Source organism: Narcine bancroftii, chromosome 5 (assembly GCF_036971445.1).
Source record: "Narcine bancroftii isolate sNarBan1 chromosome 5, sNarBan1.hap1, whole genome shotgun sequence".
NCBI classification, from domain to species: domain Eukaryota; kingdom Metazoa; phylum Chordata; class Chondrichthyes; order Torpediniformes; family Narcinidae; genus Narcine; species Narcine bancroftii.
In genome coordinates this window covers 189,998,845-190,022,214 of record NC_091473.1, presented here as the reverse complement: position 1 = coordinate 190,022,214, position 23,370 = coordinate 189,998,845, and the positions used below count along the sequence as shown (strand labels likewise).

Below are 23,370 nucleotides of genomic sequence, written 5' to 3'. Positions count from 1 at the left end.
CTGTCAATCTCTGCCTTAAATATACCCGATGACCTCGCTTCCACAGCCGCCTGTGGCAACAAGTTCTACACTCATGACCTTCTGGCTGAAGACATTTCTCCACGTCTGTTTTTATCTCCCCTTTTATCCTGAAGTTGGGCTCCCTTGTCCTGGATTCCCCCGACCATGGGGAACATCCCTTGCCACATCTACTCTGGTCAGGCCTTCCAGAATTTGAACCATATAACAGTTTATGGAATGGAAACAGGCCATCTCGGCCCTTCAAGTCCATGCCAGTTCACTCAAACAACTCTGCTAGATACCCCCACCTATTCTCTGCCCATAACCCTTCAATCCATGTATATATCCAGCCTTCTCTTAAATGAAAGAATCAACTGCCTCAACTATTTCCTCAGGAAGATTCCATTCAGCCACCACTCTCTGAGTGAAGAAGCATCCTCTAATGTTTCTCCTAAAATTTTGCCCCCTTACCCTCAACTTGTGTCCTCTTGTTTCAACCTCCCTTGCTCTCAGGGGGAAGAGTTTACTTGCATCTATATCTATTCCCTTCATAATTTTAAACACCTCTATCAAATCCCCTCTCAAATGTCTATGTTCCAATTAATAAAATCCTAACTTCAATCTTTCTCTGTGCTCTAGGTATTTTAAGCCAGGCACCATCCTTGTAAATCTTCTCTGCACCCTCTCCATCCTTTCTATAATTTGGAGACCAGAACTGAACACGATACTCCAAACCTGGCCTCACCAACATCTTAAAGTTGCAGCATCACTTCCCAGTTCCTATACTCTTATGCTATGATTTATGAAGGGTAGCATACCAAATGCCTTCTTAACCACCCTGTCAATGGTCACCACTTCTGTACTCTTAATGAGTACTGCCCAAAAGCTGACAAACAATCCTCATATTCTAACCCTCTCATTCCTGGTATCATTCCAGTAAATCTCTGAACCCTCAAAATCCACATATCTTTAACTGTAGGAAATCTCCCCTCCCTTTGCGTGAGGCAGCTGAACCCAAAAAGAACCCCCATCTCCCTCGGGCAAAAGGTACTGAAGACCAGTCCCTCTAGGGTTCCTTCCCAACTGCTATCAGGCTCTTGAACCTCCCCACCGTTACACTGATCATGGTCTGCTCCCGTACCACAAAAGGGCTGTGGACTGCAATCAGGTCTGTTTGTGATTTCCTGTCATATTTTAAGTCCACTTCAAGCTACAAAACCATGAAGTGGAACCTAATTGAAAGTCCACTTTCTACGTTCGCACGTGGGCCTCTTCCCTGCTGATCTTGGTGCAGTTGGGGACGGACATGGTGAAAAGTTTCACCAGGAAATTGTGTCTGTGGAAAAGCAGTGTCGGGGCAACTGGAATCCAACGCCGGGCGACTATTGTTGGACACTGACACAAGTGGCATCAGATGCAGAGTACAAACGAAAATCAGCGGCAAAACATTTTTTGGTTCGTTGAACTAAACGTTATGCGATTAAACGTGCTGAATTCAATAAACGTTAATTTGATGTTTCTCCAACTTCCTTTGTGATACAGCAAATCTGAAATGATCGCTGTGTTCAATTTGAAGTCATCCATCGTAATCCCTAATTATTTTTCAGGAAGCAAACCTTTTGAGAAAGTTTGTTGTTCAGTGAATCGATCTTGTGTTTTATCTGCCTCTTTAAAATTTATTAAAATTAATTTATTGTTGCTTTTATTTGCACAGTACCTGTTTGGCTCGAATTCAGGTGATCTGTAATAGTAAGCTGCATAATAAACTTGTTCTCATTAATGGATTGGGGGTTGGTTCTGGGGCCTAATCCGGGTGAGTGGGATGACAGCGGGGAGGGAGGGGGCACAGATTGTTTGGTGAGGATGAGCTGGTGCTAGTGGGGCCAGGACTCTGAAAAGTTTCTGCACCCTCTCTGGCTGAAGAACAAGGGGCTTTGGGCCTCTGCTGGGCGCTATCAGAATGTGGAATCGAGCTTGTGGGGCTCGGGCGCAAGTCAAGGAAATTGAGCCTCAGATGTCACCTGGATCTTGTCTGTCCTCTGACCGCATCCACTTCCCCATCCAGGTCAGCAGAAAACAGTGGGAATTAAAGGGATCCTATTCTGGTTGCTACTGGTTACAGTGGTATCCACCGGGGTCAGTGTTGGGGCCACTTTTCATGTATATATTGGATTATGGAATAGGCGGTGGGAGCTTAGATGAGGAGAACGGGCAGAGAGGTGGCAGATGTTGGCAAGTGGGCAGTCGTGTACTTTGGTCAAAGGTATAGACGGTCAAGTATTATTTCGATAGGGAGAAGATTCAAACTCGCGAGGTGTAAAGGGACCTGGGAGTCCTTGTACAGGATTCCCTAAAGGTTGACCTCCAGGTTGCGTTGGTGGTGAATGCAGTGTTGGCATTCATTTCTAAAGGGATAGGATACAAGAGCAGGGATGAGATGTTGAGACTATAAAGCACTGGTGAGCCCACATGTGGAGACTACAATTTTGCCGCCTTATTTGAGATAAGACATGCTGGCATTGGAGAGGGTTCAGAGAAAATTTACTGGAACGATACCAAGAATGAAAGGGTTAATAAGTGAGGAACGATTGTCACCTCTTGGACTGTACTCATTGGGGTACAGAAAGACGAGGGGGAACCTTATACAGACATCTTGAATGCTGAAAGGCATGGACAGAGTAGATGAGGTGAGGATGTTTCCCATGGTCATGGAGTCTATGACAAAGGGGCACAACTTCAGGATAAATGGACATCAACTGAAAACAGGTGCAGAGAAATTTCTTTAGTCAGGGTCGTGAGCCTGTGGAACTTGTGGCTACAGTTGGTTGTGGAAGAGAGGTTGCTGGATATATTTAAGGCAGAGATTGACAGACATTTGATTACTCAGGGCACCAAAGGTTATGGGGAGAAAGCAAGGGAGTGGGGTTGTGTGGGAGGATGGATCAGCTCGTGATGACAATACCAGAATTGGCATATTGGCCTCTGCTCCTACATCCTTCAAGGCGACATGGACAGAGGGTGGGTCAGATCCTCCTCGTCCTGCAGGCTGGCACAGGATGCTGGTAGTCCACAATGCTCTCGTATAAGTTTGGGTCCTGAGAGGCGGGATCCACGGGGGCAGGATGAAATTGGGCCAGACCTCGGCCCAGTGGGGACGCCTGTGCTCCTGGCCTGGCCCCCGGTGCTCTGAGGCCCACTCTTGGCCTGGACTCGGGTTGGCCACAGCCTGGCCCGCTGGGACCCCCTTGCAACCCCTGTCCTGCCCCGGGGCTCCGTTTGGAGACTGGTGGCTGGGGAACCGGTTTAGGTAGGCAAAGGCTGGGCTGTGGCTTCACCCCCGCTGCTCTGGGGGCTGGTGCAGGTGAAGGCTGGCTGGAGCAAGGAAGGAACCCGTACACCGGGTCATTGAGCTGGATAGCAGCAGTGGGCTCTGGAATGCTCTGGCCGCAGCGTTTCCGCACTGGCCGGGCATAGGTTGGGAAAGAGCACTCATTGGGTCGTGGGGTGCTCTCAGGGCCTGGTGGTATCTGGGCCATGGGGTCAGAGGTCGGGGCAGTTGCCCTAAAGCTTCCCTCAGGAGCAGGAAGTGGCTGGACTGTGAGGAAAGAGGTTGGGGCAGTGGGGGGCAGGCTTCCCTCAGACACTGGCAATGGCCGGACTGTGGGGTTAGAAGTTAGGGCAGTGAGCCTTGGGCTTCCCTCAGAAAGTGGAAGTGGCCGGGTTGTGGAGTCAAAGGTTGAGGAAGTGGGCCTCATACCACTTCCCTCAGGAACAGGAAGTGTCCGGGCTCTGGGGTCAGTATTTGGGGCAATAGGCCTCAGGCAGCTTCCCACAGGAAGTGGCTGGGCTGTGGGGTCAGAGGTCGCCGTGGGCCTCCTACTTCCCCTCGGCTCCGGCAACGGCCTGTCTTTGTGGTCGGAGCCCGTGGCAACAGATGACCCTCGGGTGGGCTCAGGGCAGTAGTAGTTGGCCCTTCGGGCCTGTTTCCTGTCCAGTTCGATGTAGTCGTGGCGACGAGGCCCCCTGCGCCAGGCGCCCCACGACCCCTGGTCCGGCTCAGCGTATGTGTGGGATTCTGTCCCCTCGCTGGGCTCCGCATAGATGTGAGGCCTAGCTTTGTTCACCACTGCGTAGGCCTCCCTCGGGGGTGTGGGCACCGGACGCGATGCGAGGGCTTGGTAGCTGTGCAGGTCCTCGGCTGATTCTGCTGCCAACCGCTTGGCCTCACCAATCTGCCGGGATACAAAGATTGGAAGTGTAGTGGGCAGCGAGGAAGGCTCTCAACCCCAGCAGAGGGATCTGGACCTGCTGGGAAAATGAGCTGCAGAATGGTTGATGGAATTCAATGCAGACAAGGTGGAGGTGTAGCATTTTGGAAGGGCAAACCAAGGTAGGACATCCAAGGTAAATGGTCGGGCACTAAGGAGTGGGGTAGAACAGAGGGATCTGTGAATACAAGTAATGTATGTATGTAATAGTCATTCTTTGTGGGTAAAATAGGAAGTCAACTATCACAGGGATATTTGCTTTTGACCACAGGAAGTACCTGCGTCGTTCAAGGCGTCAAGGTGAGGATCCATGGTTGCGACGATCAGAGCTTGGATCGGTGGGCAGCTGGGGCGAGGATCCGCGCTCAGGATGTTGGGAGCTCCGATAGGTGGGCGAGCGGGGCCGAAAATAATGGGAGGGGGGATGGGATTTTTACATGGTATTAACTATTACATGAGTATGTGTGGTACATAATTCCCTGAAAGTGGCGTCAGTGAGCTTTTGGAACACTGGCCTTCATTGATCAAAGTATGGAGTACAGGAGGTTGGGATCTTACGGTAAAGTTGTATAAGACATTGGTGAGAACAATGTGTGCAGTTTTGGTCACCGAACTACAGGAAAGGTATCAAAAAGATAGAAAGAGTGCAGAGAAGATTTACTAGGATGTTACCTGGAGTTACAGGTGAGGACTTCATGCCCTGGAGTGTAGGGAAAGAGGGGAGATTTGATAGAGGTATTTAAAATGATACGATAAATGCCAGCAGGCCTTTCCATGGGGGGTGGGATGGGGTGGAGGGGGGTGGGATGGGGGTGGAGGGCAGTGGGTTGGGATGGAGGGGGGTGGGATGGGGAGGAAGGGGGTGGGATGGGGATGGAGGAGGGTGGGATGGGGGTGGAGGGTGTGGGAGGGCAGCGCAGGGGGGTGAGATGGGGATGGGTTGGGATGAAGGGGGTGGGTTGGGATGAAGGGGGTGGGATGGGGATGGAGGAGGGTGGGATGGGGTGGAGGAGGGTGGGATGGGGTAGGGGAGGGCAGTGCAAGGGGAGGGTAGTGCAGGGGGAGGGAGGGGATGGAGTGGGGTTGGAGGGGGTGGCATGGGTGGAGGAGGTGGGATGGGTGGTGGCGAGGGGTGGGTTGGTGGTGGCGGGGGGTGGGATGGGGATGGAAGGGGGTGGGATGGGGATGGAGGAGGGTGGGGTGGAGGGTGCGATGGGAATGGAGGGGGAGGGATGGGGATGGAGGGGGGTGGGATGGGGATGGAGGGGGATGGGATGGGGATGGAGGGGGTGGGATGGGGATGGAGGAGGGTGGGATGGGGATGGAGGAGGGTGGGATGGGGGTGGAGGGGGATGGAGGCGGGGTGCGAGGGGGATGGAGGCGGGGTGCGAGGGGGATGGAGGCGGGGTGCGAGGGGGATGGAGGCGGGGTGCGAGGGGGATGGAGGGGGTGGGATAGGGGAGCAGGGGGTGGGATGGGGAGGAGGGGGTTAGGATGGGGTGGAAGTGTGTGGGAGGGCAGTGGAGCGGGGAGGGAAGGGAGTGGGATGGGGTGGAGGGATTGGGAGGGGGTAGAGGGGAGTGGGATGGGTTGGAGGGGGTGGGATGGGGTTGAGGCGGGGTGCGATGGGGTGGCGGCGGAGTGCGATGGGGATGGAGGCAGGGTGCGATGGAGTTGGGGTGGGGGTGAGGGGGTGGGATGGGGCGAAGGGGGGTGGGATGGGGCGAAGGGGGGTGGGATGGGGCGAAGGGGGGTGGGATGGGGCGAAGGGGGGTGGGATGGGGCGAAGGGGGGTGGGATGGGGCGAAACAGGGTGGGATGGGGCGAAACAGGGTGGGATGGGGCGAAACAGGGTGGGATGGGGCGAAGCGGGGTGGGATGGGCGAAGCGGGGTGGGATGGGCGAAGCGGGGTGGGATGGGCGAAGCGGGGTGGGATGGGGCAAAGCGGGGTGGGATGGGGCGAAGGGGTGTGAGGTCCGGCGGAGGGGGTGGGATGGGGACGAGGGGGTGGGATGGGCTGGGAGGTGGATGGAATGGGGTGGAGGGGGGGAGATGGGGCTGATATGGGGTGGAGGATGGGATGGGGTGGAGGGGGTAGGATGGAGCGGAGGTGTGTGGAAGTACAGTGAAGGGGGGTGGGATGGGATTGGGATGGGGTTGAGTGGGGGGGTGGGATGGGATTGGGATGGGGTTGAGTGGGGTGGTGGGTGGTGGACGATGGAGTGGAGGGGGGTCAAATGGGGGTGGGGTGGGATGGGGTGGATAGGGTGGGATGGGGTGGAGGGGGGTTGATAGAGTTTGGGTGGTGGGGGGTGGGATGGGTGTGGAGCGGGTTGGGATGGGGATAGAGGGATTGGGATGTGGGTGGGAGGGCAGTGCAGGGGAGTAGGAGGGGATGGAGTGGGTTTGGAGGGGGTGGGTCTGGGGTGGAGGGGGTGGGGTGGTGGGAGCGGCGGAGAGTGGTGGGATGGGCATGGAGGGGGGTGGGATGGGGTGGAGGTTGGTGGGATGGGGTGGCGAGGGGTGGGATGGGAGTGGCGAGGCGTGGGATGGGGTGGCAAGGGGTGGGATGGGGGTGGCGAGGGGTGGGATGGGGGTGGCGAGGGGTGGGATGGGGGTGGCGAGGGGTGGGATGGGGGTGGCGAGGGGTGGGATGGGGGTGGCGAGGGGTGGGTTGGGAGTGAGGGAGTGGAGTGGGGTGGAATCGGGTGGAGAGGCTTGGGATGGTGTGGAGAGGGGTGGGATGGTTGTGTTTGAGGGTGTGGTGAGGGTTGTGAGTTTTTCAAGGCATGTGAGTGTTTGGTGACAGAGATGGGGTGTGGTGGAAATTTTTGAGGGGATGTAGAGGGGTGGGTTGGGAGCGTTTGAATGGGTGGTGAGGGGAGTGAGGGATTGGAGAGGGGTGGGATGGGAGTGCGGGATTGGAGAGGGGTGGAATTGTGTGGAGAGGGGCGGGATGGGAGTGAGGGTGTGGAGAGGGGTGGGATGGGAGTGAGGGTGTGGAGAGGGGTGGGAGTGTTTGTGTCGTGATGGTAGGGGGGTGGAAGAGTTTGAGGGGATGGAGAGGGCTGGGATTGGAGTGAGGGAGTGGAGAGGGGTGGGTGTGTTTGAGTGGCTTGAGAGGGGTGGGCTGGGAGTGAGGGTGTATTGAGGGGTGGGAGTGTTTGTGTGGTGACACGGGAGGGGGTGGGTTGTAAGTGTTTGAGGGGATGGAGTGGATGGGATGGCTGTGTTTGAGGGGTTGATGAGGGGAGTTGGGGAGTGGAAGGGTGGCTGTGTTTGTGTGGTGATGGGAGGGGTTGGGGTGGAAGTGTTTGAAGGGATGGAGTGGATGGGATGGCTGTGTTTGAGGGGTTGATGAGGGGAGTTGGGGAGTGGAAGGGTGGGAGTGTTTGTGTGGTGATGGGAGGGGTTGGGGTGGAAGTGTTTGAGGGGATGAAGAGGGGTGGGATTATAGTGTTTGAAAGGGTGGTGAGGGGAGTGAGGGATTGGAGCGGGGTGGGAGTGTTTGTGTGGTGACAAGGGTGTGGTGAAAGTGTTTGATAGGATGGAGAGGGGTGGGATGGGTGTGTCTGGGGAGTGGAGAGGGGTGAGGTGGGAATGGAGAGGAGTGGGAGTTTGTGTGGAGATGGGGTGGAGAAGGGTAGGAATGTTTGTTGGGGTCGAGTGGGTTGGGATGGAAGTGTTGGTGGCGTGACAGTGGGAGGTATTGGAGTGGGGGCAGCCAGCAAGGACTGGGGACTTTGGGCCGCATTCACCAACTACAGATTGGCTGTTGGGTCTCTCAGAGGCCCTCACCTCCTGGTAGTCGCTGTCGCTCTGTATCCCGAATGTTGCCTCCCATCCTCCCTGTGTTTCCCGGATATCTTCCGATCCCCCAGCCATCTGTGTCTCTATCTGCGGGTCCTCCACGCCCTGGGCACTCCGCTTCCGGCTCAGAATCTCATGGATCTCCTCGTAGTGTCGCTCCGCGAACTGGAGATGAGATAAAGACCATTGTCTGTTACTGACCCATTCCTCCCTGACCCCAACTCCACCCTGACCCCAACTCCACCCTGACCCCAACTCCACCCTGACTCTCACCTCCGCCCAACCACCGAACCCAGCTTTGGGTAAATGGGACTGGCTCAAGTGGAGCACTGAGTTAGCACGGTTGAACTGAAGGGCCTGGGGCCTGTCTCCCCACCTGCGACCTGCCTGGGCAGGGAGGGTCCCCGAGGCCCAGAAGCTTGAGTTGTTAAAACACTGGTCGGTTGGGACCCATGGACAGCCAGTAATGACAGGGAACGTACGTCATTCAGTGAAACCCCTTGGGTCTGGCAAGGGGGATGTGAATATTTCAAGTCTCTCTGCTCTGTGGGGGGGGAGGGGGGCGGGGGTGTGTTAAGACCAAGTGGATCCTGCTCCAGATCTGGTGGAGGGGGGGTCAACCATAAGTCAGTGATCGGTGCTGACCAGGAGCTGGGGGTCAAGCAGAAGATGGGTTGTGTGTTGGGTGCCAGGGTCAAGTGAATCGAGGTCGTCATAGATCAGGATTGGGTTTTCAGCAGGAATCAGGGTTCAAGGGTCACTTTCTATATCCAGAAGGAAGGGGAAATTGTCCCCCTCCCATCGCAGCAAGGGCTGCAATCCTGTTCCCCCCCCCTTCCTTACCTGCCTTCCACCACTCGCCCCCAGGGTGGGGCTCCCCTCTGACTCCAGATCCCCATCAAGGGGGACCCCCGCTTGCTGGGGGTCCTGACTGAGTGGGCGGGTTGCCTCCTCTCCCTCTGTCTGGGCGGATACTCCCTCCAGATCTCTGCAGAGCTGCATCTGGCCCCGGATGGTGTCAATCTCTTCGTAGCGTTTGTCTGGGCGCTGGTAGGGATCAAGGACACGTCCGTCACCGGTCCACTCGCTGCCCCCCAACTCGACCCACTTGTCTCACCATCCCTCTATCTCATCCCCCTCTACACTCGCTCAACCCAGCCACCTCCCCTTTCCCACCCCCTATCACCCTCGAACTGCACCCTCAACTCCCCTCTCAGGTCTCTCCCCTCCCTCTCCCTTCCCCCATGACCAGAACTGAACACAATATTCCACAAGGTCTTGTGTAGAACATTACCTCCCACCTCGTGAACTCATCCCACGGTTAATGAAAGCCAACACATTATAGGCTTTATTAACAATACCATCCACTTTCAAAGCAGCTTTGAGTGACCTGTGAACATGGACCCCAAGATCTCTCCATTGCCCGCTCTGCTCAGACAATGCACGCACCACTCTGTGGAAACACTCAACTCTTACACCCCCCCCCCCCCACCCCCTGCACTTTGATCCCAAGCACTTTAAACCTATGCTCCCACCTGTTAGCCATTTTAGCCATGTCTGCCCCCTCCCCACCTCCCCCACGTGTCTGCACGGTCTGCCCCCACCTCCTTACCTGCCTCTCACCGCTCAGCCCCAAAGTGGGCCTCCCCTCTGATACCAGACCTCCATCGAGGGCAGCCCCCACTTGCCGGGGGTCCAGGCTGTGGGGGCAGGTCACCTCCTCTCCCTTCATCTGGCTGCAAGCTCCCCCTGAATCCTGGAAGAGCTGCGTCCGGCCCTGGACTGCATCAATCTCCTCGTAATGTCTCTCCAGCCGCTGGTAGGAATCAAGGGCACGGCATCTGTCACCGGCCCACTCGCTCTACCCCTCCCGACCCCCAGGGTCCCTGCTCGATCTTTCTCCCAGGGTCCCCACCCAACCTTTCACCCTTGGGCTGGTCTTCCAGCCGAGGATGAAGAGGTTGCTGGCCAGACTCGTAGGCCAGTGACTGGGGTCATGGGATGACCTTTTACCACAGGAGGGAAGCAAGAAAGCTGGCACAAAAGTGCCGGAGACTCTCACCTGGTCACACAGCAAAGATATTTAACCAACATTTCAGGTTTGAGCCCTTCATCAGGTCATGAGCAGAAAGCAAGCAGAGGCCTGACAGAAGAGGTGAGAGAGGAAGGGGCACATTTGAGGGCAAGAGGGGCCTCAGGAGCTGGAGGCTTCTTGATCGTGTCAAGAGGTTCGGAACTGGAGCTCAGGCAGCCGATGGATTGAACTGGAGTCCGTGAGGCTGCGGGAGCAGCTGGAGGCAAACTCACAGACACTTGGGGTCCTTGAATGGACTCTTTTGCTTTTCTCTCTCCTGTTAGAGGCACCAGACAATGCTCTTGGCGACGTTGCCTTGCAGTTGAAGTACATCATGTGTGTTACATTTTTAATGTATTATTTATATGAGAATAATGGGAATCTTTGAACAGGCCGATAGCCAAGAGGGCAGGAGGGAAAAGCTGAGAATTGATTGAGGTGAGTTGAATTAAACTACAAGGTACCTCTATAAATGTAGAGCTGGAGGAGACAGAGCCAATTTAGTGGGTCCGTACCCAGTAATCGTGCAGCGGGTAACGACCAGAGTTAAAATCTTGGTGGGGGTAAGAGTCAGAGCCCAGGCAAGTTAACTCACTAATCGCCTTCTGGCGATGAGGAAGGACAATCTGCTTTACCAGGTACTGTGACAGAGGATATGTTTTGGGGAGCTAAACTGGGAAAGGTTTGTTCGAGAAGGTTACATACAAACATTTTAAAACACATCTTATTTGAAATACTGGAGCTCTGCCCCATGCTCAGAATGTCGGGGCCTCAGAGCTTTTTCAAGAGCTTTGCAGAGGGCTCAAGAGACTTCACTAATGGATTGCTGTTTACAAAAGGCAACAGATGACAGATCTTGTCGGAGACGCAGATTGGCGGGAAGAGAACTTGCTGTTCTAAAAGGGTCATGTGGAGAGAGTCAAACAAGCTTTTCTCTCAGAGAGAGATCAGTTCTGCAGTGTTACAGTTGGCAACAGCAGCTGGGACTGGAACAGGACAAGCTGGCAAGCTTGTGGAAAAACCCCATTTGGAAGATGGGTTGTGAGTACAGTCTGGTCAAAGCCTTTGTGGTTCATGCAAGGAGAGGACTGGCTGTCTAATGTTTCACTTGAAATAAGGGAAACAGAAAAGGAACTCTGTGGAGACCTGAAAGAAAGAGGTTATCATCTGGAGAACCCTGATGGGGCAAGTTTCTTCGGCAACACACTGGAGTGGCTGATGGAAGTACATCAGTTGTGGGTGTCCTGGAACAACAAATCCCTCTCTGAAAATTGACAAGAACTTTCCTGAGCGGTAACCATTTACCTTTCAAGCACCAAAGCCTGGTGAACTTTATACATGTTAATTTCTGTGCACAGTATAAGAAATGGCTGCAACCAGTGAACTTGGAGGAATGAGAAGTGAGATTGGACTGTGAACCAAAGAACTTTTCTGAACTTACAAGCACATTACATACTCATGCGCTTAGAATTGGAAGGGGGGTTAAGTTAGGTTAGTTAAGTTAAAGTGTAATTGTGTTTTCATGTTTAAAGATAATTAAAAGCAACTTTTGTTTTAAATCTTGGTGAATATCCATTGCTGCTGGGTTTTGGGTCCTCTCATAACAGTACCATCCGTGAAGTCAGTGCCTGCGTGGGTACGTCACAGTGGCGGGAAGGAGGTCAGGGTAGTCTGCGGAGGGGAAGAAAAATTCAAGAGAACGCTTATGTTTGTAAATATGTAGTTTAGTTCTAGTTTTCAGTTGTAGAGTAAGGATTTTAGTTCATCTGCCAAAGCACAGTGTGTTCTGTCAACCGAGAAGTCTTTGGAATATTTAAAAGCAGCATAAAGACTTGACGGCTGCTTTAAAAAAAATCAGCCTTTTTAGATCAGATGATGGCTGCCAACTGTGGGGGGGGGGGGGGGGGGTGTGGGGGGGGCGGTTGGTCAGGGAGCTGCTCCCCTTAAGGGGAGAGGCTGATATGGCAAAACATTTCACACAGGCCTTTGAGAGATGGGCCAATGTACAAACAGGGGAGACTCGGGGGAGGATATGCACGTGGACTCGGTTTGGCAGTGCACGGACAGTCATGACTCGCCTGGGACGATATTCACTAGTGTTAAAAGCCCAGAGAAGCCCAAAACTCAGCAGCAATAGATATGCACCACGACAAAGGGTAACTTAAACAAAAGTTGCTTTGAACATGAAAATAGAATCAAACTTATCTCTATTGACTCACTTAACCCCCTTCTAATTCTAAGCGCACGTGTGTGTAAGTTCAGCAAAGTTCTTTGGTTCACAGTCCAATCTCAATGGTTGCAGGCAATTCTTGTACTGTGCACAGAAGTTAGCATCAATAAAGTTCACCAGGCTTTGGTGCTTAACAGGTAAATGGTTACCACTCGCGAGGATTTTTGTCAGTTCTCAGAGTTTTCTTGTTCCAGGACATTCACAACTGATTCCTTTTTAATTAGCCACTCCAATGTCTTGCTGACGAAACTTGCCTTCCCTTCAGGGTTCTCCAGATGATAACCTCTTTCTTTCAGGTCACCACAGAGTTCCTTTCTGTTTCTCCTATCCCAGGGGAAACACCGGACAGCCAGTCCTCTCCTTTGACCACGCCGTCTTCCAAAGCTTGCCAGCTTGTCCCTCTGGAACCAATGCCTGTGTCTTTCTCCTCTCTCTCTCTCTCTCCAACTCCGAGAGCAAAGCCTGCTTTTTTTCTCTGCTCTCTGCCTGCAACGATCACATGACCTTCCAGACAGCAAGTTCTGTTTTCCCAGACAGAGCTGCTACCTCCTGTTGTTACATTTGTTACCTTTTGCAAATAACAGTCCATCATGAGTCTCTTGCAAAAGCTCATGCAAAAATTCTGTGTTTTAAAGTGTTTGTGTGTCACCTGCTCTAACAAACCTTTCCCAATTTATCTCCCAAACACCTCTATATACTGTCACACTGGAATTTAGAGGAATGAGCGGGGTCTTGTAGAAACGTGTAAAATTATGAAAGGCATAGATAAGATAGAGGTAGGTAAGTTGTTCCCATTGGTGGGGGAGTCCAGAATGAGGGGACATAGCGTCAAGATTCAGGGTGGTAGATTTAGAACAGAGATGAGGAGGAACCGCTTTTCCCAGAGGGTGGGGAATCTGTGGAATTCGCTGCCTGTTGAAGCAGTGGATGCGACCTCGGTAAGTATATTTAATACCAGGTAGGATAGATTTTTACATAGTAGGGGATTAAGGGATATGGGGAAAAGGCAGGTTGGTGGAGATAAACCGATCCTCAGATCAGCCCCGATCACAAGCCCCTTTTATACAGAACTTGAAAGCCAGGTTTTATCTGCCTTTCATGCGCTGTGTGAAAGAATCACCAGGTGGACTGGGGACGGTTTTCGATCCACCCCAGTAGGTAGTCTCAGCGGTGGAACGTATTTGACTCATGGAGCTGGCTTTATCGGGTTCTGTGTGAACACGCAGGATGGCTTCCTAAGACAGGTCACGTCGATGGGAAAACCACAGCCTTGCATTATAAAAGGGGCTATTGAGTGGCAGAGCAGACTCGATGGGCCATGTAGCCGATCCCCGCTCCTATTTCTCATGCCAGAGTGGGAGTAGGATTAAAATAGCTGGCCACTGGGAGATCCCCTTCGTGGCAGTGGGTAAGGCCAAGGTGCTCAGTAGAACAACCACTCACATCCGATGTGGAGGCCACAACAGGGGTGAAATGTTCAGCATGTGACATGCCCACCCACCCCAACCGCTCTTCCCAGGGAGGGTGGGAGAACTATGGCCTCGCACTCCTGCATCCCAGGGGAGGGGAATCTCCAGCGTGGTGGGGGAAGGAGGGGGGGCACTCACCTTGTAGCAGGGGCTGGTGAGGCACTCAGTGAAGGGGAGGATGGGGAACTTGCGGTGGTAGTCCAGGAGGTCGGAGATGCTGCTGTGCAGAGTGTGGTCCCCCAGGACCAGGTAGTGACCACTGGTCGCTTGCTGGACAATGAAGTGTCGGCATCGTTCTAACCCGCTGCCAGGGGGTGAGAAGGGAGGGGTGTTACCAACAGTAGCCAAACATTCCCTCTACCAGCCTACCCTACCACTGGTTGGGCTGGAGGGTGTGGGAGCTCCCATGGGTCATGCCATTTCTCTGCACCCACCCCCCTCACATGCTCCCCACCTAGTCACTCCCTGCTAGTCTCCTGAGGGGGAAAGGGGGGGGTCTCATATCCAACTCACATGACATGCTAGAGGTGGAGAGGGTGGGGAAGAAGGTGGATAGGGTGAGGGGAGGGGGAAGGGGCTGTGGGGGACGGTGCTATCATCAAGGGAAGATCCTCGTCCTTTCCCCCACGAGAAGAGCTGTCGTCTGTCACTGGAGGGCATCCCATGTTGACTCATCAACCCCACATGCCATCCCCCCCCCACCCTTCCGCAGCCCCCACATTCTGTTTATTCAGAAGCAGCCGCAGCCCCCTGACCCAGTCCCAGGGTGGTACAGGCAGCAGGATTTGGGGGAGGGAGGCGAAAAGTGGAGACCCCCCCTTACCTGTAGGACAGCACCAGCCCACCCTGGCTCTGGCTGAGCCGCAGTAGGTACGATCCCACCGGTCGACCGGCCAGTAGGCGCTCTGCCTCCCTGCAAATACCCGAGGACAGACGTCAGCAGCCGTCGGAGGGGACGGGAAGGGACGGACGCAAGATCCCTGAGGCAAGAAAGGCAAAAGCTACAACGTATTGGGGGAATGTAGAGAAGCAAAAATGATAGGAAGCCCAGATGTTTCCTCAACGTTGTGACCCCCCCTCCTTTACAGCCCATATCATGCACCCATCACCCTCTGGGTAAACATTTTACCCACTCCCCCTCAGGTTCCTTGTCCTTTGGTTCTCGATTCCCCGACTCTGGGTAAATCACAGTGATTCTCAATCATTTTCTCTACACTCACATCCCACTTTAAGTAATCCCTCGGCCAGCGGTGCTCTGCGGCTTAAGGTGGGATGTGGGTGAGAATCGCTGGGGTAAAAGATTCACCTGAAACCTCGTGAGAGCAACAACCCGAGTCTCAACGTGGGCAGGACAAAGGGGACGATGGCGGATGTCGGGAGGACGGAGATCGACCACTCTCCGCTGCACATCAACAGCTCAGTCGTGAAGAGCACAGAGTTCCTCGGTGCGCACGTCACGGACAGCCTCTCCTGGACCCGCGCCGCCTCATCAGTCAGGAAGGCGCAGCAGCGCCTACACTCCCTCAGGAGGTTGAGGGAGGGGGCCCCCCATCTCGATTAACATTGTACAGGAGCCCCCATTGAGAGGGTCCCGCCCCCCGCCTGAGTCACTGTGCGGGGATGGTAGCTGCCAGAGGTCGATACAGAGGGTCGTCACAACGGCCAAGAAGTTCCCTGGGGTCTCCCCTTCATCAACTGACCGCATCCACCAGGAGCGTTGCTTAAACGGGGCTCAAGGAATTATCGAGAACCCTTTCCATCCAGCGATCTGTGAACCATGACACTCAGGAAGGAGGTACAGGATCATCAAAATCAGGACTGCCAGGCCGGGAAACAGCTTCTTCCCACTGGCTGCGAGATTGATGAACAGTGTCCCGTAACCGGGTAAATTATCTCCAAATATGTATATGTATTATTTTAAATATTATGTATAAATATCACTATTATGCGTTGTGTGTGTGAGAACAGGTGTTTGTGTGTGCATGTGCAAGTGAGTGCCCATGTGTGTGTGTGTGTGTGTGTAGGAACACCTTGTCTTCTGGGTGTATTTACATTCAGATGAATGAATTGTGCTAACCCATATGTCCAACCAAAAGAAAATTAAACCCACCCCACCTTCCATCCAGGTGCCCATCTAAAAGTCTCTTAAATGCCCCCAATGTTCCAGCCTCCACCACCACCCCGGCAAAGCATTCCAGGCCCCCACCACTCTGTGCAAAATAACCTACCGCTGACGTCTCCCCTAACCTTCCCTCCCTTCACTTTGTACAGATGTCCACTGGTGTTTGCTATTCACGCCCTGTGAAAAAGGCGCCAGCCGTCCACCTTATCCGTGCCTCTCAGAATCTTGTTGACCTCTATTAAGTCTCCTCTTGTCCTTCTTCGTTCCAAAGAGAAAAGTCCCAGCTCTGCCAACTTTGCCTCGTTAGACTTATTTCCCAATCCAGGTACCATCCTGGTAAACCTTCTCGGCCAGCTCTCCTTAGATTCCTGTAATGAGGTGACCAGCACCAAACGCAATATTCTAAGCATAGTCTCACCAGAGATTTGCAGTTGCAACTTCACCTCAGGACTCCTGAACTCAATTCCTTGTCTAATGACGCCCAGGATACCATAGGCCATAACAACCCAATTGTGAGAGATGAGTAACACTGATCTAAAAGAAAAGTGAGGATTATGAGAGATGAGCAAAAACTGATATAAAAATATGAAGAAGAGGAAACTAGTATAGATACATGTGTAATGAATAAAGCCAGTATGAATAGGATAAGAATAGATATGAGAATGTAGGAAGTAAAGTTAGTCTGAATAAGATAAGGGTCTTCTAGCCCTAGATAGAATTAGCAGGTTCTGCATATGAAGAGGTTGTAGCCCTGAGGGTCGGGAAGGTGTAAATTAGAACAAAGGCAGAATAAGGACAATGAGGATAATGACATGATGATACCCCCTGGTCCTCCAAGTTCACAGAAACAGCACATAGGCAGACAGGATTGCCTAATGCCAAACCTATCCAGAAGGCAGAAGAATGTAAGGGGGAGGGTATTCCTATACTGAAATAAACTGTATAAAAGTTGGGTGAGCCCCAGTGTATGTGTGTATTCCCAGGGTAAGGGGAAGCACCCAACTTTGCATTGTGGTATAATAAATGTTCTTTGTTCTCAAATTTTGTCTCAAGCAATTTCTGTGAAGGTACTTCTGTTTCTCATTTGTTGGGGTCTTTCATGGCTTGGTTCAGCATCATGCTGAAGAAGATTGAAACATCCGGTACCGCACGGATGGCAGTCTCTTCAATCTGAGGCGCCTGCACGCTCACACCAAGACACAAGAGAAACTTGTCCGTGAACTACTCTTTGCAGACGATGCCGCTTTAGTTGCCCATTCAGAGCCAGCTCTTCAGTGCTTGACGTCCTGTTTTGCGGAAACTGCCAAAATGTTTGGCCTGGAAGTCAGCCTGAAGAAAACTGAGGTCCTCCATCAGCCAGCTCCCCACCATGACTACCAGCCCCCCCACATCTCCATCGGGCACACAAAACTCAAAACGCTCAACCAGTTTACCTATCTCGGCTGCACCATTTCATCAGATGCAAGGATCGACAATGAGATAGACAACAGACTCGCCAAGGCAAATAGCGCCTTTGGAAGACTACACAAAAGAGTCTGGAAAAACAACCAACTGAAAAACCTCACAAAGATAAGCGTATACAGAGCCGTTGTCATACCCACACTCCTGTTCGGCTCCGAATCATGGGTCCTCTACCAGCATCACCTACGGCTCCGAGAACGCTTCCACCAGCGTTGTCTCCGCTCCATCCTCAACATCCATTGGAGCGCTTTCATCCCTAACGTCGAAGTACTCGAGATGGCAGAGGTCGACAGCATCGAGTCCACGCTGCTGAAGATCCAGCTGCGCTGGATGGGTCACGTCTCCAGAATAGAGGACCATCGCCTTCCCAAGATCGTGTTATATGGCGAGCTCTCCACTGGCCACCGTGACAGAGGTGCACCAAAGAAAAGGTACAAGGACTGCCTAAAGAAATCTCTTGGTGCCTGCCACATTGACCACCGCCAGTGGGCTGATATCGCCTCAAACCGTGCATCTTGGCGCCTCACAGTTTGGCGGGCAGCAACCTCCTTTGAAGAAGACCGCAGAGCCCACCTCACTGACAAAAGGCAAAGGAGGAAAAACCCAACACCCAATCCCAACCAACCAATTTTCCCCTGCAGCCGCTGCAACCGTGTCTGCCTGTCCCGCATCGGACTTGTCAGCCACAAACGAGCCTGCAGCTGACGTGGACTTTTACCCCCTCCATAAATCTTCGTCCGCGAAGCCAAGCCAAAGAAGACTTCTGTTTCTAACACAATCAACTGCAGGACGGAGGAAGATACTCACCGCGTGGTGGAGATGAAAGAGGCCGACCTGGGGCCTCGTGGGACGTCAGCGCCGACGGAACCCTGAAGCTTCCTGAGGGAACGGGACTCGCCCGGGAAGTAGAGACAGGATGGCCCCAATAAGGTTGGATCTCGATGGGGGCCGGGGGGAAGGATGCAACGAGAGCACTGTTGGGCACGGGAGATGCGGAGGCTAGAAGTCGCAGATGCCCAGCTGAGGAGGAGCTGCCGGTGGCGACGGGAGCGCTGTCAGGCGTGGGTGGTTTAGGGAACCCGAGGTCAGCGAATCGAATTGAGGAGAAGCGGGCAGAGATGCGGGCGGCGATGGGAGAGTTGTCGGGCGTAGGAGGTCGGGGAGCCAAATTGAGGTGGAGTCAGTGGTGGAGAGAATGACCCTGCCGGCTGGAAAAATAGGTAGTTGAAGTCAAGGACTTACCTGGAGTTGGTAAGGCTGCTCCAACCGGCGGGTGCGGAGAGGTCAGGTCTGAGGCATTGGAGGGCTTGATGTTGGGCTTGGAGGACTCCAGGAGTAGAGGGGATGTAGCAGGAAAATGGCGTAGTATGACGGCTTGGAGTTGGAAAGCGAGGTGGAGAAAGAAAGAGGGAATAAAAGGACATCTCCCTGTAGACAGATAAAGGGGGCAGGGGGCCTGATGCCCTTTGCCAGACCAGGACGGAGGATTTTATGGGTGGCAGCGGCTGGTGTGAAAGCTCGGGAGGGGGGAGTGGGGTCTGGTGGAATATGAGCGGGGGGAGAAGGTTGTATTCTACCCAGACATAAGCGCAGCGCTATTGAAATGCAGGAGGTGAATCTGACCCAGTTAAAAAGAGCCTTAAACAAAAAGGAATGGAGTTTACCTTCCTTCACTCGGCCACACTGAGGGCGGGAGGGGTTTTTTAATAGAGGTCATGGACTTTGTAAGAGCCCGGCTACCGCTTTGGGATTAAATGCAAATCAGGAGGAAAGGGAATCTGGGGGGAAGATGGGCTATAAATATTGTAATTGTGAGGAATACAAGGTGGGGTTGTGGGTGGGGGGGGAAATATGTGTGTGTGTTTTCATAATATTAATGTTGAAAGATGAATGTATATTAGAAAGTGAGAATGAGTACGGGGAGCACAAGGGAGATACAAGTGGTAGACAGGTGCATAAGTGGTGGGGGCATTGGCACCAATAGCTTTGTTATTGGTGCCTGGGGGAGGGAGTGAAGATAAACTGGAGGTCATTTAATTGATGGTACTTTCAGTGTGGGGGAGGGGGGAATAAATACAGACTCTATATGTTAAAAAAGATTCTAATGTTTGTTTGACGAGTCTTTGAAAATTAAAATGAAACAAACCCAACCATATCTACCAGTGTAGCAGCCTTGAGAGATACATGGGTTTGGATCCCAAGGTCCCTCTGTTCTTCCACACTTAAATATCCGACCCCTGACTCGAACTCTTCCAAAATGCATCACCTCACACTTATCTGGATTGAACTTGATCTGCCCGTTCTCTGCCCAACTCCGTGTCCATATTCCAGTTGAAACTTCCAACGCTAATCATCATGCCTCCATGTCGTCTGCAAACTTAACTGAGTGGGGGGGAGGGGTGGAGGGGATAGGAAGTGGGGATGGATGAGGGAAGAGACAGACTCCACACCCTGCCAGATGTTTCCTACCCTCTGCTACAGAGGCCGTGGAACCAGAAGGGCAGCCCTTCACCTCTCCGGAGCCCGTCAGCTTGTGTCTCCTCGAACCACCTCACCAGCTCCGAGCTGGCCACTAGACCACACTGGCCGTCGTCCTTCCTGCTGGGAGTGGTTGAGGCCGTGGAGAACATCGGTGCGGCGTGAGTCTGTCCAAGAAGGGCGCTGTTACTCCAAGGGGTTGTCGCCCCACAGGGTCAGCTCCCGAGACGTCCCAGCTGAAGTGGGGGGGGGGGGGGGGGGGGGGGGGAGGAGAGGAAAGAGAGGTCAGAGAGGATCTCGCTGAGGGAACAGGACTCTGTCTCCCGGTCAGGACCCCTCCCCCCCAGACCTCCAGTCTCCTCGCTCGAGAACTGGCCGCACATGTGATGTGGAGGAGGTTCAGACTAAGGGTGTGGAGAGCCGGCGGAGGTACAGTTCGATCAGGGCGAGGATCTGTAAGATGGGCCACAACCCTGGGAACAGCGTGATTGTCTGCTCTGCGAGGAGAAATCAAAAACTGGACTGGTATTTAAACGGTGGAAGAATTCGGCATTCAATTGTGCAGAGGGACCTGGGAGAGCTCGTGCCCAAATTGCAGAAAGGTTGGTCTGCAGGTCTGGCAGATGATCAGGAAGGCAATCATTGTGAAAGGATCTGGATTTGGGAGCAGGGAAGTTCAGATGCAACTTTACAGGGGCTGGTGAGGAAACCTCTGGCCTCCTGGACTCATTAGTCACATGGTGTGGAAACAGGCCTTTCGGCCCAAATTACCCACACTGACCAAACTGTCCCATCTGCCCATATCCCACTAAACCCGTCCTATCCACAGATCCATCCAAATGTCCCAAACACACTGGTCCTACCTGCCTGAATTTGGCCCCATATCCATCCAAACCCATGGTTCTCAACCTTTCCCTACTCACCCACCATCTTCAGTAATCCATTTCTGAGTCTGTAACCGCAGGCTGACCTGTGACCCCAGCCCGCCACCCCCTGTAGCCCCTTTCCACATTCCAACTCGCTCCTCCCCGCTGTTGTACTCCACAGCTCCCTCACTGAGGGAGGCAGGAAGGGCTCGGTTGTCGATGGTCGCTCCACCTCAGCTCCCCATCATCCTACTTTCTTTCTGTCCCCTCCCCCCATAACCCCTCCAACTCCCTCCCTCTCTCCCACCCTCTCCTCACCAGATCCTGGGGGGGGTTGTGTGGAAGGTTCCAGGTCGTGGGCCTAACGATCAGCAACGACACTTTGAGCTGGGGCTGATCTTTTGTGGCAGGAAATCAACCTCTACAGAAGGCAGCAGTGTTCACCGGGGAGGGGAGGGGACGTGACGTCATGGAAACTTGTCCAGGCTGGGGAAAGGGGTCGGGGCTGGATTCTCCCTGCCACCTCGGGACAGAAACGAGCTGCACCCCACCCCTTCTCCCAAACCCCCCCACCCACTGAGTTTTGTTGGCCACCACAGTAGCAGGGCCTCTGAACTCCATTCTTCTCCCCCATCCATCCCCATCCAACCTCCAAACTGCCCCTTCTCTAATTCCACCCTCCAACATTCCATCTCCACCCCACCATTCCCTCCGACAACTGTCCTACCCCGTGGAATGAGAGAGAGAGAGAGAGAGAGAGAGAGAGAGAGAAAGGAGGAGGGAGGGAGTGGGGCAGAGCTGTGGTCGAGAGAGCACTGACTACTGAGCTGTCCAACAGGTCTGGAGAGACTGCGAGCTGCCAATGAGGAGGGAGAGGGATGGGAGCTGAGACCCTTCTGCCATCCCCCTACGCCCCAACAACCTACCCTGCCCTTTCACTCCCCTACAGCCCAAAACCCCCGACACCACCCTACGTCCCTCCACCCCCCAATGCCCAATACCCCAATACCCCAATACTCCCCAATGCCCCAATAATCCCTGATGACCCAATAATCCCTGATGCCCCAATACTCCCAGATGCCCCAATACTCCCAGATGCCCCAATACTCCCAGATGCCCCAATACTCCCAGATGCCCCAATACTCCCAGATGCCCCAATACTCCCAGATGCCCCAATACTCCCAGATGCCCCAATACTCCCCGATGCCCCAACACACAGCGATGCCCCAACACTCCGCGATGCCCCACAACTCCGCGATGCCCCAACACTCTCCGATGCCCCAATACTCCCCTATGCCCCAATACTCCCCGATGCCCCAATACTCCCCGATGCCCCAATACTCCCCGATGCCCCAATACTCCCCGATGCCCCAATACTCCCCGATGCCCCAATACTCCCCGATGCCCCAATACTCCCCGATGCCCCAATACTCCCCGATGCCCCAATACTCCCCGATGCCCAATACCCCAATGCCCAATACCCCAATGCCCAATACCCCAATGCCCCAATACTCCCCAATGCCCAATACCCCAATGCCCCAATACTCCCCGATGAGCCAATACTCCCCGATGCCCAAATACTCCCCGAATACTCCCCGAATACTCCCCGAATACTCCCCGATGCCCCAATACTCCCCGATGACCCAATACTCCCCGATGCCCCAATACTCCCCGAATACTCCCCGATGCCCCAACACGCCCCGATGCCCCAACACGCCCCGATGCCCCAACACGCCCCGATGCCCCAACACGCCCCGATGCCCCAACACGCCCCGATGCCCCAACACGCCCCGATGCCCCAACACGCCCCGATGCCCCAACACGCCCCGATGCCCCAACACGCCCCGATGCCCCAACACGCCCCGATGCCCCAACACGCCCCGATGCCCCAACACGCCCCGATGCCCCAACACGCCCCGATGCCCCAACACGCCCCGATGCCCCAACACGCCCCGATGCCCCAACACGCCCCGATGCCCCAACACGCCCCGATGCCCCAACACTCCACCGATGCCCCAATACCCCGCTATGCCCCAACACTCCACCGATGCCCCGATGCCCCCACACTCCCCGATGCCCCCACACTCCCCGATGCCCCCACACTCCCCGATGCCCCCACACTCCCCGATGCCCCCACACTCCCCGATGCCCCCACACTCCCCGATGCCCCCACACTCCCCGATGCCCCCACACTCCCCGATGCCCCCACACTCCCCGATGCCACCACACTCCCCGATGCCCCCACACTCCCCGATGCCCCCACACTCCCCGATGCCCCCACACTCCCCGATGCCCCCACACTCCCCGATGCCCCCACACTCCCCGATGCCCCCACACTCCCCGATGCCCCCACACTCCCCGATGCCCCCACACTCCCCGATGCCCCCACACTCCCCGATGCCCCCACACTCCCCGATGCCCCAACACTCCCCACGTCCCTCATTACGTGCGGCCTCCCCTCCATGAGCGTCCAAACTCTGCCACGTGCGGTTCCCGCCTCCTCGTGACGTTTTAGACACCACCACGCGCGGTCCCCGCCCCATGATGTGAGAGGCCCCGCCTCCGCGTTGCGATGTCCCTGCCCCCCGCGC

General features: G+C 54.4%; 1 protein-coding gene across 5 annotated transcripts; it reads right to left on the bottom strand.

The window, feature by feature from the left end:
* Positions 1-1,675: 1,675 nt before the first annotated feature.
* Positions 1,676-23,284, bottom strand: LOC138764426 (uncharacterized). 5 transcript variants are annotated; one of them, XM_069940339.1, is made up of 8 exons: positions 23,226-23,284; positions 19,905-20,149; positions 14,676-14,765; positions 13,991-14,156; positions 9,692-9,895; positions 8,923-9,126; positions 8,068-8,244; positions 1,676-4,232 (listed from the first exon to the last, which is right to left on the bottom strand). In XM_069940339.1, the coding sequence occupies exons 2-8, from the start codon at positions 20,063-20,065 to the stop codon at positions 3,024-3,026; spliced, it is 2,211 nt and encodes a 736-aa protein (XP_069796440.1). In that variant the 5' UTR covers positions 20,066-20,149; positions 23,226-23,284; the 3' UTR covers positions 1,676-3,023. The 5 variants fall into 5 exon arrangements, with proteins under 5 accessions (XP_069796440.1, XP_069796439.1, XP_069796441.1 ...); XM_069940338.1 differs by lacking the exon at positions 23,226-23,284 and adding an exon at positions 21,098-21,348; XM_069940340.1 differs by lacking the exon at positions 23,226-23,284 and adding an exon at positions 20,837-21,005.
* Between the last annotated feature and the right edge of the window lie 86 nt (positions 23,285-23,370).